Genomic DNA, 17,967 nt, shown 5'->3' with positions numbered 1-17,967 from the left:
TTTAAACAGTTAACCAATCTAACCAGTTTTCATAAAAGCAGAATAGCGAAAATATTTGAATAGATCCCTGAAGATTAAATTAAATTTTACGAAATTGATTTGTATGGATAAATAAATAAATATTTTCGTTGGCTTAAGTTTTTTCGATCAAAGCATCACAGTTTTTATCCAATTTGGTTAACTGTTTATTTTATTTTTTATCTGAACTTTGTATAATGTATGAGATGGTAATCAACGTTTATACAGATGGCGGTTTTAAAATTCAAATAGGGCTGGATTTGAAAGTTAAAAAGCCCAAATTTATCGTTGAATTTCAACGACACGAATATCAAGTGTATATTTTAAAAAGCCAAAACGTGGTTTCTAATATAATTTAGAAAAATATATAAAATAAACTTAAAATTAGCTGTGTTAGCCTTGTGGACACAGCGGCTCTCATCTCTGAGGTCGTAGGTTTTATCCCCGGCTGTGCACTAATGGAGCTTCTTTCTATGTGCGCATTTAATTAGCTCGTATGGTGAAGGAAAACCGGTCTGCCTTAGACCCAAAAAGGCATTTGTCCGGCTGATCATCAATTTGCCTATTAAATTGACAAATTATGATGAAACAGATATATAAATCTGAGGCACCTAAAAATGTTATGCGCCTAAAGAAGTTTCACTTCAATAAAAACAAAATTACAATTCCCATTTTATTCGATGAAAATCGCGCTTCGCTCATACAACTTTTAAATTGAATTTTGACTTACAAAGTCCTAAGATATATTATACAAGGTTCATTGCATGTTTTTGTCAAGGTGTGGAAAGAAGGGTTGCGGCACATAACTCACAATAACAAAATTAACAATGTCTGTCCGAGGACGAGTCTTATGAAGCAGTAAGTATGATGATATATACGATGTATGTGTGCGCTAGAACTAATTGACGTCTTTGACGATGGGACGCCTATTTAAAAATTAGTTGGAATATAACAGTGGTCAAAGTACTCATACAAATACTGATTCATACGCAATAACATTATGTGGCTACAGGTGTAATGTCTATAAATATATCCACTTTCAATCAACGCTCATCTACTCGTAGAAACACACAGGATTTTCACTCCTTTGTTGTTGACATCCCCAAATGCCGTAGTCCACGATTTGGTCCGTCACTTATTTTAAAAACAGCAAAGGAATGGAATTCCTTGGCCCTTCCATCTTTCCTAGATAGTATAATATTTATTCATTGAAGCGGCGGTGAACAGGCATCACCTAGACAGGCGAGCCCTCCCTCCACATCGCAATTAATATTAGGTGGGATTGTAGCCACGTCTGTCTAGTTCTGTATAAAAAGTGCGTGCTTTCAAAGCACACATGCCAGAAATGAAACTTCTTTATAATTTAATTATTACTAAGCCCCAATAGATGATTATGTGCCAGTATACGATCTCCATGTATTTGTGCGCCTAAAGAAGTTTTACTTCAAAAATAGTACATTCTGATAGTTTTGATCCGAAGTAATATATTTTAAAAGTAAAACTGATAATCACGAGGATACGCCAAAAGTTAAGCGTTAAATAAATTGAGAAAGTATATAAAAATACGGTAATAAGGGGAAAATATTTTCCTGTTTGTGTCACAATATTTCCGAAAATGCTTCAAATTAGATGAAAGTAAACCGAAGTAAAACAATTGTTTTGCAAATAGGGGATTTCTCTTTGTAAGTGGCTCTTTGTTACCTTAATAAAATTTTGGTAGACAAAAATATATACATTTACTTTTCACATTTTATGGTTTAGGTACGTTACCTAACTGTAGGCGAAGAGATATACATAGGTTAAATCGCGGAGTGGGTTATTTTTCTGGGATATAGGTAGCAGGTAAAAAAAATTGGCGGTTTTTTGTCTGATTGAAGATAAATGATGCTAAAAACATGAATTCGGCTTAACACCCTACTAAAAGAAAGTATTAGTAGTTGGATGTCGGTATTACGTAACATCACGTGCCTCCTAAAACGTGTTCTGTGAAACCATTTTCATTTTTCATCACAATCAGATTATTCGACAATTTATGTATAAGACACGATGTCGACAGAGGATTAAATGTAACGTATTCCGTAATCATTAATCAAATAACTAGATTTTTTCGTTTATCCAGAAAATTCCATATCTTCTGTCACAAGACATTTTATCCTCGGGCGTATCTTTATGTTATCCTCACATAACAAGGTACAATGATGTTGTTTCGGATCAAAGCAGTTTCTGCTTTATTAAGTCTAATCTTTTTACTATCACACACGCATATTATGTCTACCTCATCCATGAAAGCTAAATCAGTCTCATGTACTGTTGTAAAAAAACCCATTAGCAAATTCTGTAAACGAATAAAAAAATATAATAAAGATAATTTGTGTTAAGGCTATGATGAACAGAGACACACATAAGTGCTTTAAATTAAGACAGATTTAGTTTTTAGTTTGTGTTATGCATTTTTTATAGTTATATAGTTTTTAAATATGGGATAGTATGGTGCATGTTTCGTTCATAGTCCTGGTTATAGATTGTAACACAAGTAGATTTCTTTAAAGTATAAACGCCAATATAGGATAAATATTATTACATCTGCACCTCGTTATATCAACGAAATTCATTTAAGCGCATACTCCGTCTGTATCTGGTTAAATTACCCTTAAAAATTCTAGTTGGATGCGTCTAAGCTTCCTGACGGATCCCAAAGGCAAGGTGCCAGTTAAGGTGGTTGCGCGAACATTCGCTTCAGGAAAAACGGAAAAGCTGGTTTACCAATGCCTCTCGGAACTCGGACTACCTTCTGGCAAAAATGAGGCTATGGAAAGAGAGGCATTCACATTTGATAAGTTCTACGCCCTGTATCATAAGATCTGCCCCAGGAATGATATTGAAGAATTGTTTCGGACCATGTAAGTAATACGTTATATATAACAAATTATTCGTCCGTCTGCATGGTCCATGTGAAACTGCTCCTATATAAAATAAAAATCGGGCCCGTGTAGTAGATGTTTTTGTCATACAATATCTCGTTCTCCAGTGAAAATGAAAGAAATATACGCAGAAATGCCCTGCAGGTCTGCTCGTTAAAAGTTGATTTTTTTTTCCTTATCAGTCCAGTTATTTTATTTAATGATATGCGAGGATTTAATAAAGTTATAATTATGCGTAATTTTCTCGATGCTCAGTGCGAAATAAATTTACGTGAACACAAGGAGTTGAATAATTAAATATTTTTATATTATTTTTTTGTCTAAAATTTGTCTTGCTGTTGTATTTGTGAACAATTTACAGTTAAAAAAATTCGAAGACAATTTTTTATTTGTACGGAAGTTTACTCATTAATAGTTACATGATGAATGAATATCCCTTGAATTCTTCTGGTCTCTCAAGTCATTCGAGTTTACCATAATATGTTTTATGAAATTTCAATAAAAGTATATTCCAACTTTGGGGACAGTCCAAATTTATAAAAGATGTCTATCTGAGATGGTAAAACTGCATTGAGATAGGTTATTGGGTTTAGGCGTAAATTACTTACTATTCTTATGGTATATGCTGCTTTTTAGTGCTCAGAACTATTAACCTATTTGTAAAGAGTTCTTACGAAACATTACAGTACTCAAGGCAAATCGGATCGTATCAATTTGGATCAATTCGTCAACTTCCTGAATGAGAAGCAGCGTGACCCGAGACTCAATGAAATCCTTTACCCACTGTACGACGACAAGCGAGCAGTGGAGATTATCGAAACTTACGAACAGAATGACGAAGCAAAAAATGCCAGTGAGTAGTACAATTTATTTTTATATCTCTCACATATTTGAGAAAGTTTGATGTGTACTGTAATTAAAATAGGATCATTTTAACGGATAAACGCGGAAATAAATATATAGTCTATATCTTCAAGTTACGTAAACAATCTATATTCGTAATGTATAAATCTAATACATTCATTTTGTATATGTATACTGAGCGTTTTTAACGCAGTTTCGCCGCGCACCAATATGTGGAAGAAAAAGAAAGAGCACTAAGTATTTCCGAACCAATTCGACTTAAAGTCCTTCAAAAAGAGCTTTTAAACGGCCGGCTATGCACGCGCGAACCCTGTGGCATTGAGAGTCCATAGGCGGCGTTATCACTTAACTTCAAATGATAATGCCCATTTGCCCCCTGTTCTATAAAAAAATGTTCTTGAGTGAGCTAAAGTTTTATCAAATGTACCTCCATAATTCCAAAATTGTTTTAATTATAGTACTTTGTAACTGGTTCATTAAAATGTCGAAACACGCTTTCTCATTTGTCGTAAACTGAGCTTTTCATCAATTAAGAAAAAAACGCGGAAGTTGAAACTCTTTTATTTTATCTTTATTACTAAAAGCACTTATATAAAAAATATATTTAATTTATTTAGATTTTAAATACTTAAATTCACAGGTTGACTTAAAATACTTATTTGATTTATTTATTAAGCCACAGATATTAAACAAGATAACATTACGTTTAAAAGCTTCATAAGCGGTTTTGACCATGGAGCATAATTACTGTGAGGACGAATTTTTGCCCGTTTTTTGATATGAATTTAATTAAATCCATTAAATTAAGAGAAACCTAATAATGCTCAAAAATCTATAATTCTTAGTTTTTATTGTGAGGCAAACGGGTTGGCAAAAAATTCGACTTAGGATCCTTCAAGAAAAGAGCGTACCAACTGCTGGTAACGCACTTGCATGGAGAGTGCCCATGGGCGAAACATAAGTTGAGTCTCCTGCCCGTTTGCCTCCTATTGCAAAAAAAAATTATTTTGTGCTAAGCGTACTGTGTTCGTACGTATATCACGTTTAATATATATTTCCAGAGTGCCTTACTAAAGACGGTCTCATCCGATACCTAATGTCGGACGAGAACGCTCCAGTGTTTCTCGACCGTCTGGACTTCTACATGGAAATGGACCAGCCTCTATCCCACTATTACATTAATTCATCACATAATACGTATTTATCTGGTCGTCAGTTTGGTGGAAAGAGTTCTGTTGAAATGTATAGACAGGTTTTGCTGGCAGGTTGTCGGTAAGTAACCATCTCCTCTTACAGAAGGGCCTAGTCTAGTCGAGACTTTCTTAGTATGCTTTCTGCATGTGTTCAATACATTTATAATACATGAAATAAATAATCAAGAATTAAAATGTGTTTTATAACCTATCATTTCACAAAAGTCAATTCCATAAAATAATGTTTTTCAAGTACATTTTTTTAACTGTTTATTGCGTTTCAGTATCTAATCCAGCGTCGGTATTCTGTAACTTAACTATGTGATAGCGCTATTGTATGCATGTCGTAACAGATGCGGTATCGCAATTAGAAGTTACAGAGTACTGATTCCGGTTAAAAATGCCCCATCTTTATAGGTGGTTACCGTCAAACCTAATCTTAAAAATACAGAAAACTTATTTTAAGACTCTGGGTCATCGTCCAAACGATTTTTTGGGTCATCCTCAAAAACCTCTTGCAGATGCGTCGAACTCGACTGCTGGGATGGCAAAGGTGAAGACGAGGAGCCAATAATAACTCACGGAATGGCCATGTGCACTGACATTTTATTCAAAGACGTGATATACGCTTTGAGAGACACAGCTTTTGTGACGTCAGACTATCCCGTGATCCTATCCTTTGAGAACCACTGCTGTAAGGCTCAGCAGTACAAGTTAGCCAAGTACTGCGATGAAATCCTTGGAGATCTGCTTATGAAGGAGCCGCTGCCTGATTATCCGGTTAGTATGAGGAATTTTAAGTTTAGAAAACTTTATTAGCTTATACCGGCCTGTAAGTTCAAAATATATATTTCACCGTTTTAAAGAAGGTATTAAAGTCTCTTTTCATCACAGCATAAACAGAAAGAGACGGATAAGTTTTGAAGAGAGTGATATTTTAATTATAATATGCTTACCAATTCCATTCGCCTACCTGTTTCATTTTATCTCTTATCAAAGCAATTCCATCCTCTATCTCCTACCCATCTACCAAATCTTGTGATTATCTGAGTAATTATTATATTTGTTATTACAAGATGGCGCGTGCTGCTAAGAAGTTTTGTTTTTTTAACAGTTACTGGCGAAATCAAATTATTTCCTGTGATTTGAGTTTGTATCGACAATTACATAAATATTTTTGTTAATATTGTTTTTTTTCGTATGCACTTCTCTGTCAATCTCTTATTAGTTGCACCTTGATGGATGGAAGTCTTTCTCGGTCCACTTTTTACGCATTTTCAGGGCAAATTAACTTGAGTGGTTTTTTTATTTCAGTTGGAGCCAGGAATGCCTCTTCCCCCACCGTGCCTTTTGAAAAAGAAGATAATGATAAAGAACAAGCGGTTAAAGCAAGAAGTTGAGAAACAGGAATTGGAGCTGTTCAGGCAGGGACAGTTCGTGATTGAAGACGAGGTTAAAGAGGATGCTTCGGCGGTTGTACTTCCAGAAGACAAGAAGGTAAAAATTGACAGCACTCAAGATGTGGTGTCAATACGTATTTGAATCGACCTAAAACGTTAATGCCAAAACTGGGTCATAATTATTGGAATTAGCATTTATAATGATGGCATCCTGGTAATGATGCTCATGTATCATTCTTAAATTCTATGTTTTATTGGAATGGTTCGTAACTGTCGCTGGTGGCTGGTTTATTCTATTTTCATCCTCTATAGCCTGAGGAAATAGTCGTGGAGGCAGCCGCGGCAGGTGATGACGCCCCTCCGCCAGTGCAATACACGGGTTCCACCACCAACGTGCATCCCTGGCTGTCTTCCATGGTCAACTACGCGCAGCCCATCAAGTTCATCTCCTTCGAGGAGGCCGAGAGTGAGTTGTAATTTATTATTTGTTATATCCAATGACGCTTATCTTGAGAACTTCTTACTCCAATTTTATCAGTAATTCCTAACTTAACAAGGGCTGCACATGCATATCCTGACTATCACTGCATAAATAACACAGAACCGTCGAATTTGGTATTTAGTTTTTAATCATTTTTATTGATTATTTCCTTTTGTAAATAATTGAACCATTTTCTATATATCATGTATTCCATTTTTGGTGATATTTCTAGTAAAACTGTATTTTGTTGTAAATAATTTATGTTAGCAGTATTATTAATAATATAAAAAACATGTATTTAAACAGTTTTATCTATACAAATGTTTGATTGTGTGAAATGCGTTTGAAACCAGTTACTTCTTGCCCATAATACACCTTGCTTTATATTCCATCGAGGATTTACGACATAAGTTTAGTATAAAAAATATAATAAATGATGTATTTGATGGTGGTACATTTACACCGCCCACGGTATAAAGGCATCTTGCCTTTTTAAAAATTAATACCATCTATATTAAACTATTTAATAATGAACAGAGCGAAACATCCACCACAACATGTCTTCCTTCGCCGAAACAACGGGAATGAACTACCTCAAGAGTCAGGCTATTGACTTTGTCAACTACAACAAACGTCAGATGTCACGAATTTATCCCAAGGGGACCAGAGCTGATTCATCTAACTATATGCCTCAGGTAACACTTTTTTCTATAATAATATAATCATAACAGGGGGCAAGAGGCTCACCTGATGTTTAGTGATACCAACCAAGGACATTGCCACTCTCCCGAGTGCGTCAAGGGCATATTGCTACGCTCGTATCGAGTCGAATTGGTTTGGTTTTTTATCTATTGTCATAAATTACTTAAAACAATGCTATGAATCTCTAACATTGTGGATTATGCACTTCTTTTGTTTGACATAATAAATTAATCAGCTTTCGGAAAAGTTATCAACATTTAAATGGATATGTATAAACAATGAAATACAAATCCTGATTAAAATTATATACACTGACTGAATAGTTAGCCTGAATCATTATTTTTTTTATAAAATACCTTTTTGAGGGTACATACCATCTCATTTTAAAAACTATAGATCTAACACACATATACACAAGAGAGATACTCGATTATCAAATTTAATTTTATTTTCCAGGTATTCTGGAACGCGGGCTGCCAAATGGTGTCCCTGAACTTCCAGACCTCTGATCTTCCGATGCAGCTGAACCAGGGCAAGTTTGAATACAATGGGAATTGCGGGTACCTTCTAAAGCCAGACTTCATGCGTCGGGCGGATAAGAGCTTCGACCCTTTCGCCGATGCACCCGTCGATGGAGTCATTGCTGCACAGTGTGCTGTACAGGTAATGTCTCTGAATTAATAAATTTTACTCATTTGTGTCACTGTTAAGTCCGTTTTTATTTTTTATCAATAAGGGGTTTAGACAGGGAAGACATCGGGTACCATAAAGCTTGCTTTTCTCTGTCAATGAGTAATAAGTTAAAAAATGAATTGCAATTTCTAGTCATGAATCTAGAATGTTTTATATACGTACATTACAGATTTCATAGTAATAAAATATATCCAATAAAAGGTCTACTTTATAATAAGAGGTATTGTGAAGTACATAAATAAAGATTTCAAAATGAGCCTGAAACCTATCTTTTTCTGTCTTACTCTTACTCCCCATCCATCTTCATTTATTCCTTGAAAAACTCATCTATCAGACAATAGTATATTTCATTACAAGTGCGGAAAGCCTGTCATTGCAACGAGTTCCGACGAATGTCTACCCGACCCGAGGCGCAGCCGAAGGTGAGGGTTGACAGTCGGAACAAGTTGCAATGACGGTACCGCACGTGTACTGAACGACTATTTTTAATACAGTTGCGAAAAAATTAGGCAATTTAATAAAACTATTTGCTTTTTTTTTCTCTTCTCTCCACGCAATAAATTCGTTGCACGTAGATATGTAGCGAATGTTTGTCCAAATGAAATGTTTTCCCGAAGCATTTTGGGCAATTATACTGAGTTCGGGTGGTATTCATTCAAATAAAATATCGTCGAAATTACTCATTTCGTGCAACAAATAACTCAACTCGAAAGAACATTTTTGGAAAATGGCGCCAACCGCAAAGAATATGAGCAAAGCTTGCTTTTTCTTTTCTTCACCCATTCTGGGTAGGCAAAGGGAACTTGGCCCATACAGCCAATTCTTCAGTAAACTATTTTTATTGAAAGAAAACCAAATCTAACTCATTGAGTCCAATCATTAAATCTGATATTGAAACAAATAGTAGCTTCTTTTTAAAATATTTGCATGAATCATAAAAACTTCTGTAATTTTTTTTAGTAAAAACTTCATGGTTAGTTTTTTCTTTTTAATATTTTTTTTATTGATATGAAATAAAATAAACCTAACCTAACTTATTGAATCCAATTATTAGTAAACTTTTTAAATATACGTATTTGCATATATTATAAAATTCTTTTTAATATTTTTTAAATTGATATGAAATGAAAAGAAACCTAACCGACCTTATTGAATCCAATTATTATAATATTTAGAAATCATATATCATAAAAACTTCTATGAATCTTTTTAATAAAACCTTCGTGGTTGGTTTTTTCTTTTTAATGCACATTGTTTTGACAGTTGGCAAAGAAAACGCACGAGTGCGGGAATGGCAAAGAAAAAGCACGAGTGTGTAATAGCCCACTTTCCGAACGCTATACCTCCCTGCAATATGCCACTTTTTGAGCAACTGTATTAAAAAACATTAACATTTATACAGATACCCTCTTTGTACATATGCCATTTTTCTCCTTATTTTAGAAAGCAGATTCTTTTTTCGATCAATAATTCTGACATACGGACTTAAAATTTATTATGTATATATAATAATTTAACTAATCTTACTTGTAACATAACACTTGTATACAAAGGGTTTTTAACATGTTGTAAAAAAACTTTGTATATAATATTAAATAAATAATTAAAATATATATATCGCTTTTAGTTAGGTGTTTTTGAGAATAGTCGAAAATTTGCAGGTGATTGCGGGTCAATTTTTGTCAGACAAGAAAGTGGGTACTTACGTAGAAGTAGACATGTACGGTCTACCCACCGACACCATTCGTAAGGAGTTCCGTACCCGAATGGTGCCCGCTAACGGATTGAATCCTGTCTATAACGAGGAACCATTTTTATTCAGAAAGGTAAGTTTATCAACTATACTATACTAGATCGCAACTAATATTAGTGAGACTGGGTTTACGGGTACTAAGCAAGAACCTGAGGCGGAAGTCACAACTTTGGATGTATTTTTTTAATGTTATTAATTGAAGAATTATCGTTGTATTTTTGTATAGTTTTATTGTATTAGTATTTACTATTAAGGTAATTATGCGCGAAATAAAAATATATTATTAACAATCCTATCCTCCGTGAATGTAACTATTACAAGGAATTGAACCCTGTTTTATTTGTACTCCATATTCACCACGGAGGCTGTGAATATATATACAAAACTAGCTGACCTGACAAACGTTGTCCTGCATAATATTCCAAACGATTAGGATATTATACAAACTAAAAAAAGTACCGACTGTAGCGCCGGGCTGATTTGTGAATCTAAACCACCCGGGGCTCCGCATAGAAAAAAATCGTTCAAATCGGTCCAGCCGTTTAAGAGGAGCTGTGACATACACATGTACAGTAGAATTATATATGTAAATGTAAGCTATACTATTTTTTAAGTTATATCAAACTGCACACGGTGTGCAAATTTGATGGAAATCGTTTAAATAGTTTAGGAGTCCATAGCGGACACTTTAAGAATTGAAAATAATATGAAATCTTGTTAATAATAAAGAAGAACCCTAAAACGTATGGTCTGGACATCAAATGTCATATCTGTTTCGTGATCTTTTGCAGGTGATCTTATAGTTCTTTACAATTTCGATTTGTTGGGTCTAAGAGTTTTCGGTTTCCAAACAATGTTTTCCTCTACCGTACGAGCAAGTACAAAATAGCTAAATGACATAGACAAGAAATCCTGTTCTCACCAACGAAAGAAGGGGCATTCTTATCTATGATCTCTTTGATGGAATGACAGTCTCTGTACCTCTAGGCAATCTGTTAAAAAACTTGTTAATGATGATACTTATTTTTATTAATATTTGACCAGGTCGTACTCCCGGACTTGGCTGTTCTGCGTTTCGGGGTGTACGATGAGAATGGCAAACTTTTGGGCCAACGCATTCTGCCATTGGACGGTCTCCAGGCGGGATATCGCCACATCTCCCTCAGAACTGAAGCCAATTTCCCAATGTCACTGCCCATGCTGTTCTGTAACATTGAGCTGAAGATTTACGTACCTGATGGCTTTGAAGGTAATTGATGAATCAACAGCAAACTTACGTAATTTCAAAATTAAAGAATAGATTGACTGTTTTGTAAGATTTAGATTAAAGTACTCTTTAGAACGATGTATTGTTTAATAAAAAAATTGAATTCACATTTCATTATAAAGTTTTCGTACCACGTATGAGTTTCGTCTTAAATGTCGTTATATTAATTTCTGGTAAATCAATAGCACTTTCATGATTTAGATGTATCGTCCTTTCCGCTCATAAGTAAATTCGTTATTAAAGTTACGTGGTAACTGATCTAATATCGTATCGAGTCTTACATGCTATATTATTGGAATTATAAATCTGCCTGACAGTTTCTACGCAGAAAGTGTGGTAAAATTTCTGCTGTAAAAATTTCTGTGTAAATTTTGTTTTAAATAATTTCTTATCATTTACAAAAACATATGTATTAGATTTCATGGCGGCACTGTCCGATCCGCGTGCTTTCATGGGAGCGGCGAAGGAGAGAACAGACAATATGAAGGCCATGGGCATAGAAGAGAGTGGGCCAGAGAAGAAACCGGAGCCTGAACAGAAGAAAGAAGGTCAGTTTTTATTCATCTCGGCCCTTCAAGAAAAGAACGTAACAATTCTTAAAAGGCCGGCAACGCACTCGCGACATGGACACTCTCCAGGACAGTGTCCATGGGCGGCAATATAACTTAACATCAGGTGAGCCTCCTGCCCGTTTGCCCCCTGTTCCATGAAAAAAATCTTATCGACTTTAGACACGCATTCTATATCATCATTCAAACTTTAATATAGTTTCAAGCCTAAGTAAGCTAAATATTAAGAGATTTCTATTAGATTTTTCAATGTCACAATGCAAGACCAACAGTGTCTTGAGATACGTCTAGAAATGGAAGAAGACGGATTGTAACAATCAATTTATCTTTATACAATTAAATTTCATTATCAATACCGCTAAATTATCTGCGTCACGTATATACCCTCACTTTTGCACACAACACAGCCGAATAAATTATTACTTAGATAAATTCATTTATATAATTTATGTTAGGTATAGGATTACGAAATATATAATATCATTAATAAACTTATAAAAAAATAAATATAAAATAATTTACAACTTTTTCTTGCAAGTCGTTAAACTTCCGTTCATATCTGTTTATGAAACACGAATATGAACTCGTCAAGGTAAGCGCAAAGTCAGGTTAATTTATTTATATACGCAAACCCCACAAATAGCTCTCATTTACGAACGCCTGGACTTCAGATTATCTGCGAATTATATTTGTATAATGGTAGGGTACAAGGCATACGATTAGCGACCAGCTTAAAGTTTTATTCCAAGATTTTGAGGCCACAAATTCTTGTATTGTGTTGATCAGAGAAGATTGCAGGATTGCTAATTAATAAGCTTATGGGTTATGAACACACAATGATAGTACTTATTTCATAAATACTACGAATCTGTTTTCACTTTTCTTAATGTTACTAGTGTATGTGACAATCATGCGGCTCCTCCCACATACATCATTTTTAAATATTTTTTTTAACAAAAAAAAGTCATGATGATGCTTTAAGCAATACATTGATTGAATTATAATGACGCTTGGCCCTTGGGGTTAAAGTGCACAGGCAATAAAGATTCAAGTTGGTGCCTGGTAGGTAGTACAAGTGAGCTGGTGCTTTCCTCGCTCAACGAATAAGCATCGCATTACAGCGAGGAAATGTTGCCAGAATTTAAGTTACATTTAACATTTGTTACAAATTATTTCTAATTATTACTATTATTACCTACTATGTAGTAAGAATATTGTACTGAAATTTGTAATGAATAAATTGATTTTGCAGTCATGTTACAAAAAAAAGTTTAAAATAAAGTGTATCTAAGTTAGTTATTCTCTTGTTACTTGTCTACCTATACGGGGTGTCCCCATCTAAGATTCCATTGTTAAACTTTATGCCTACAAAAATCCCTACCCGCTATCTCCTGCAATTTGAAAATAATATTTAATATGTTTCCAAGATTCATTTCCTATGCGTAGTCTGTGGGTTGCTGTTCACTACACCACTGGTTTTAGTTATTCACTTGTTAGTGTAATGTTAGTGAAGTGTAATAAATATGAATTGGCGAAATTGTAAAGGTATTTTTTTTCCACTCTTAATGTAAATGTTCACTTAGCATTGAGTTTATTTCAGTTATGGGTTGTTTGTATGTTTTTAATGAATCATCGTGCTTTTTATTCATAGCAAACTAAAAAAATAACATTAAGTTGCATAATTATATACATTTTGGCTTACATTGGGTAGTTCGGACAATGAGATGACAAACAACGATGTTTGTTTATCATTTTAAAAACTTTATCTTTTTTATATGAGTACATTATTCAAAATTCTAGGTAACCTATCCTAAACTGTCCCACAATATTAAGTCAAATTCCAAACCAATGTTTGAAATTCTGTAATTTTGAAATTAGAGATATACCTACTATAATAATTACCGGTAAAGGAATTAATTTGATAAATTATGCGTTTTCGTTGGAAGATACCTATAATTAATTATAGCTTTTATTGCAGTGGATGAAATTTATTTAGGTTACCCCGCGGTGGCGAACATCTTGTCATTGAACTAGTTTTATTAGCTATTTGGGTACGTTGCGTACTACAGAGCTCCACATTTGACACCGCAATTTTACAGTAGTTTTCGAGTCAGCACATGACCGGATGTAATTATTTAATTATCTATTAACCACAATTTTAGGAAGGCATTAAAAATATAACTTGCTTTTAAAAATTTAAAAAAATAAAAAATTATAATTTAATTAAATGCGAGTTATAGGAATATATATAGTATCATTGTATGTATAATACAGAAATCATTGTATGACTATTAAGGATTTTTTTTAATTACTTTTAAAAAACAATTTGGTTTAAAACATACTGAAAATACCTAAATAGACACAAATTAATTGTAAGCTTATTTGATATGGGAATATTTAAAATCAATTGTCTGAATTTACAGAATTTTATTTTAAGATTCTCACATAAATATGGAAATATTAAAAAAACTAACATTTGGAATTAGAACATTTTACTGCTTTTAAGAAAAAGAGGTTTGGGGTGAATAAAATAAAATGTTCGGTACTTAGAAAATAATAAAACAATTGCAGAACCGCTGGTATTCGAGCCAATAACAGTAGAGTCCCTTCAACAAGACAAAGGCTTCCTCAAGACCAGCAAGAAACAGCAGAAAGACTTGGAGGCAATGAGAAAGAGACACGCCAAGGAGAAGATGCTTTTACAGAAGCAGCAGTGTGGTGCTCTTGAGAAGATGATCAAAGGAAAGAAGTAAGTTTTTTCACTATAAGAAATAATCAATACACAACTTTACATAGATTCTTAAAACTTACCCGTAAAGTTCTGTAAGGAAAACTTTCCGTCTGTTTCATTGTCAACTAACGATATGCGGTCAGTGTTAAAACAATTATAGTTCAGTCGGGAATTGAATACTGGACAAGTTATACACCATGCGTTGTCAGGTGATTAAAATTTGTCAATTGGTGATGGTTTTCAAAGCTTGACTAGTTTCAAGATACACGTCTACACGTCTAAATTCATCATTCATCTGTTCAGTAAAGAACAGTTGGCGAACGACGCGACCTTTCGCACGCTCGTGTCAGACCAGTCGAACGCGTGGAGCGAGCTGGTCTCCCGCCACCGCAGAGAGGAATGCGCAGCAGCCAGGACCAGGCTGGACGACCAGCGGGAGCTGCTCAAGAAGATGATGGAGCAGACGCAGCTGGCGCAGATGAAACAGCTCGAGGCTAAGCACGAAAGGTACAAAATTAATTAAACATTTTATTCTGAATATTTTTGTTATGAAAGTTTAAAAAAAAAACTCTTTTTAGTCAGATTTTCGTAACACTTACCTGCAGGAAACTAAAATAATAAACATATTTATAAGAATGTTTTAGTGTATGTTAATTTACGGTCAATAAAAAAAACACATTCACAAACAATTTTATAGGGAGGCAAAGTGTTTTTTATATACTCCTGAAAATTTACATTTTAAAGTCATATGCTACTAGCGGACCCGACAGACGGAGTCCTCCATATTTCAAGTGATTAGGATATTAAACAAAGTTTGAAAGTACTGACTGCAGCGCCATCTGTCGGGATAATTTGTGAATCTAAACCAACCAGGGCGGCACCCAAACGCAGACAAAAAATATTCAAATCGGTCCAGCCGTTTAAGTGGAGTTTAGTGACATACACGCATACAGTAGAATTTTATAAGTATATAAAGATACAATTTTATTACACACAATGTATTAATTTTTCTACATAAATATTATTAGACTCAACCTAGTTCAATCTTTTAAAAATACACATTTTCAGGGAATTAAAAGAAATGAACACTCGTCAAGCGAAGATCAGTGTTGAGACGAGTAAGGAGGTAGCCAACGATAAGACTTTGAAGACTAAACAGGAGAAGGATAGAAGACTGAGGGAGAAGAAGCAGAACAACATAAAGAAGTTTATGGACGAGAAGAAGGTGATTTGGACTATTGATATTTTTCCTAAAAGTAGAGTTTAATATGCTTGGAGTTGAAAAATATTTTAGTAAAACGATCCATTAAAGACAAAACATGTGTGCATGTGTACGTTTTACTTTGATCTTAATTTAAATCAGATATATTCCTACTTTGGACTAGTTTAAGTTTCTTTAAAATTGGTTCAGTAGTTTATGAGATTTGGGTATCCGCACATTTTTTTATAAAACATGTATAATATAAAACTAGGTACATAATATTAAATTAATTTTTGGACTTCATGATTATTATTATTGTTTTCACATTAAATATATAACCAAGGTCGAAATTTATATTCGCCAGTTAATAATTATTATGTAAGAATAATTAATTGTCTATTACGAAAATATCGACAATGAAATATAAACTAATATTCCTTCCAGACTCAAACAATTAAGCAAAATCGCGAGAAAGAGAAGCTGAAGGTGACTCACGACAAGCAGGTGGAAGAATTGGGGAAAGACATCGATAATGTCAGTATTTATTTCTTATTTAGGTTACTGCTTCCGTTGCTATTTGTCAGAACTATTCTAAGACAAAAGTATTATTTGTCTTTGAAATGCACAGAAAAGGGGTTCTTCATAAATATCAAAAATAATTACTTACTCAATAAAGTCCCACAGCCCCTGCCCCTATACAACTTGACTACTATTGTAATTTATTATTATTTCCAGCTCATCGAAATGTACAAAATGGAAGAATCTGAATTCGACATGGCAAGCAAAGCCGAGTTCTTAGCATGAAAGTTCCCGGACATTGCGCCTCTCATACAACAAATGACTTGACAAGTGACAAGTGATCTCTAGTTTTAAACATTATCAGTGCACTTACAACAATTTATAATCAAATTTAATAACAATAGGTTAACTCTTCGGAAAAACCATTAAAGATTTACAATTTTATTAAATTTTATGTGTATAAGTTTAATGTTTTAATAAATTTAAGTATTTGTTTCAGAGTTTAAATATTCCTTAGGTAAATTTATTTATTGGTTTGTTTCTGTTTTGAATGGTTTTGTTGTTTATTTGATATGCACTAATTTAATAAAATCATTATAAATGTTCCTTCTAAACTGTGAATACTAATGTAAGTTAATAATTAGTTTTATAATTATTATAAGGGTCAAAAAACTATTGAAATACTTATTAATTCAAAGATTAATTAAAAAACTAGGAATTGAAAAAGCTAAGTAAAATGTTTATCATCCCTATTAGACAAAAACTACTTATTTTGGGGAAAAACATTTTAATTAAGTGCACTATGTAGTTTTTTCAGCTTAGAAAAATATTAACCATTAAACATAGTTTTTAAGAACTTTATCAATTTGTAATGTTTAATTGTTCTCTGTACGGGTAATAAGATATTTTATTTCAAAAATTAATTCGATCAATTCAGTGCATAGACCCTATATATTCATTTTCTTGTTTTCATATTGTATAAGATAATTAAATACATAATTATAACTTAAATATTGTACATCTCACTGTCAATCTCTAACTTCATATTTAGTGGACCAACTATTAAAAAGTATAGATTTTCTTCTAATTTTTTAAATTCTAAAATATTTACTAACAAATAATTTATCATAAGTACTTAAATTTTGTCAAGTACATTATCTAGTCAATTTTTATGAGCCAGTGACATGTTACAAGAATAATTTATATGAATTTTACCTGTTAACGTAATTATAAAGGTTTAAAATCTTAGCACATAGTATTATAGTGAGAGTAGCATAAGTTTTATTAGTTTATCATTATTACTATATTTAAAAAATAGTTTTTATCACTATTTTCAGGCCTATATATGGGTGAATATTTTCTTTTGTATAAGGTTAAGAATTATTGTTGTCAGTATTAGTGTTTAAAATTTTATTGCACCTAATTTTATTATTGCACTCCTTGTATTTAAATATGGATTTAATATTATTTATCAGGAGTTAATGTAAAGCATATATTCTAAACTACAATAAAATTTGTATGACTATGCAGTTGAATATTTTTTAAAACTGTTGGATACTGAATTTTATGGCCATTTTGCAAAATGTATGGAAACTCAACTCTAATTCAAACTATTGTTTGTACTGTAGTGGTACAAGTGTTTGTTTTAGAATGTG

The 17,967-nt window shown here is 33.2% G+C and overlaps 1 protein-coding gene across 4 annotated transcripts in view; it reads left to right on the top strand.

Annotated features, from left to right (window-relative positions):
* The window catches only part of LOC110991655 (1-phosphatidylinositol 4,5-bisphosphate phosphodiesterase), a 43,790-nt gene extending 25,856 nt beyond the window's left edge, over nt 1–17,934 (top strand). For 3 of the 4 annotated variants that reach the window (XM_022257101.2, XM_022257103.2, XM_022257106.2), the window contains 16 exons: nt 2,682–2,918; nt 3,626–3,792; nt 4,865–5,075; nt 5,518–5,776; nt 6,311–6,493; nt 6,709–6,862; nt 7,415–7,572; nt 8,036–8,242; nt 9,934–10,098; nt 11,070–11,274; nt 11,709–11,840; nt 14,433–14,610; nt 14,896–15,099; nt 15,661–15,817; nt 16,238–16,327; nt 16,529–17,934. In XM_022257101.2, coding sequence (XP_022112793.1) covers nt 2,682–2,918; nt 3,626–3,792; nt 4,865–5,075; nt 5,518–5,776; nt 6,311–6,493; nt 6,709–6,862; nt 7,415–7,572; nt 8,036–8,242; nt 9,934–10,098; nt 11,070–11,274; nt 11,709–11,840; nt 14,433–14,610; nt 14,896–15,099; nt 15,661–15,817; nt 16,238–16,327; nt 16,529–16,597 — 2,776 coding nt within the window. In that variant the 3' untranslated portion in view covers nt 16,598–17,934. Of the gene's footprint in view, nt 1–796; nt 877–2,681; nt 2,919–3,625; nt 3,793–4,864; nt 5,076–5,517; nt 5,777–6,310; nt 6,494–6,708; nt 6,863–7,414; nt 7,573–8,035; nt 8,243–9,933; nt 10,099–11,069; nt 11,275–11,708; nt 11,841–14,432; nt 14,611–14,895; nt 15,100–15,660; nt 15,818–16,237; nt 16,328–16,528 lie in introns of all 4 variants that reach the window. The other variant, XM_022257105.2, reaches the window with a different exon arrangement.
* The last annotated feature ends 33 nt before the right edge of the window (nt 17,935–17,967 follow it).

The sequence above is a fragment of the Pieris rapae genome, chromosome 6, assembly GCF_905147795.1.
Source record: "Pieris rapae chromosome 6, ilPieRapa1.1, whole genome shotgun sequence".
Classification (NCBI taxonomy): Eukaryota; Metazoa; Arthropoda; class Insecta; order Lepidoptera; family Pieridae; genus Pieris; species Pieris rapae.
Note: the sequence above shows the minus strand (reverse complement) of the source record. Positions and strands in the feature narration are given on the sequence as shown.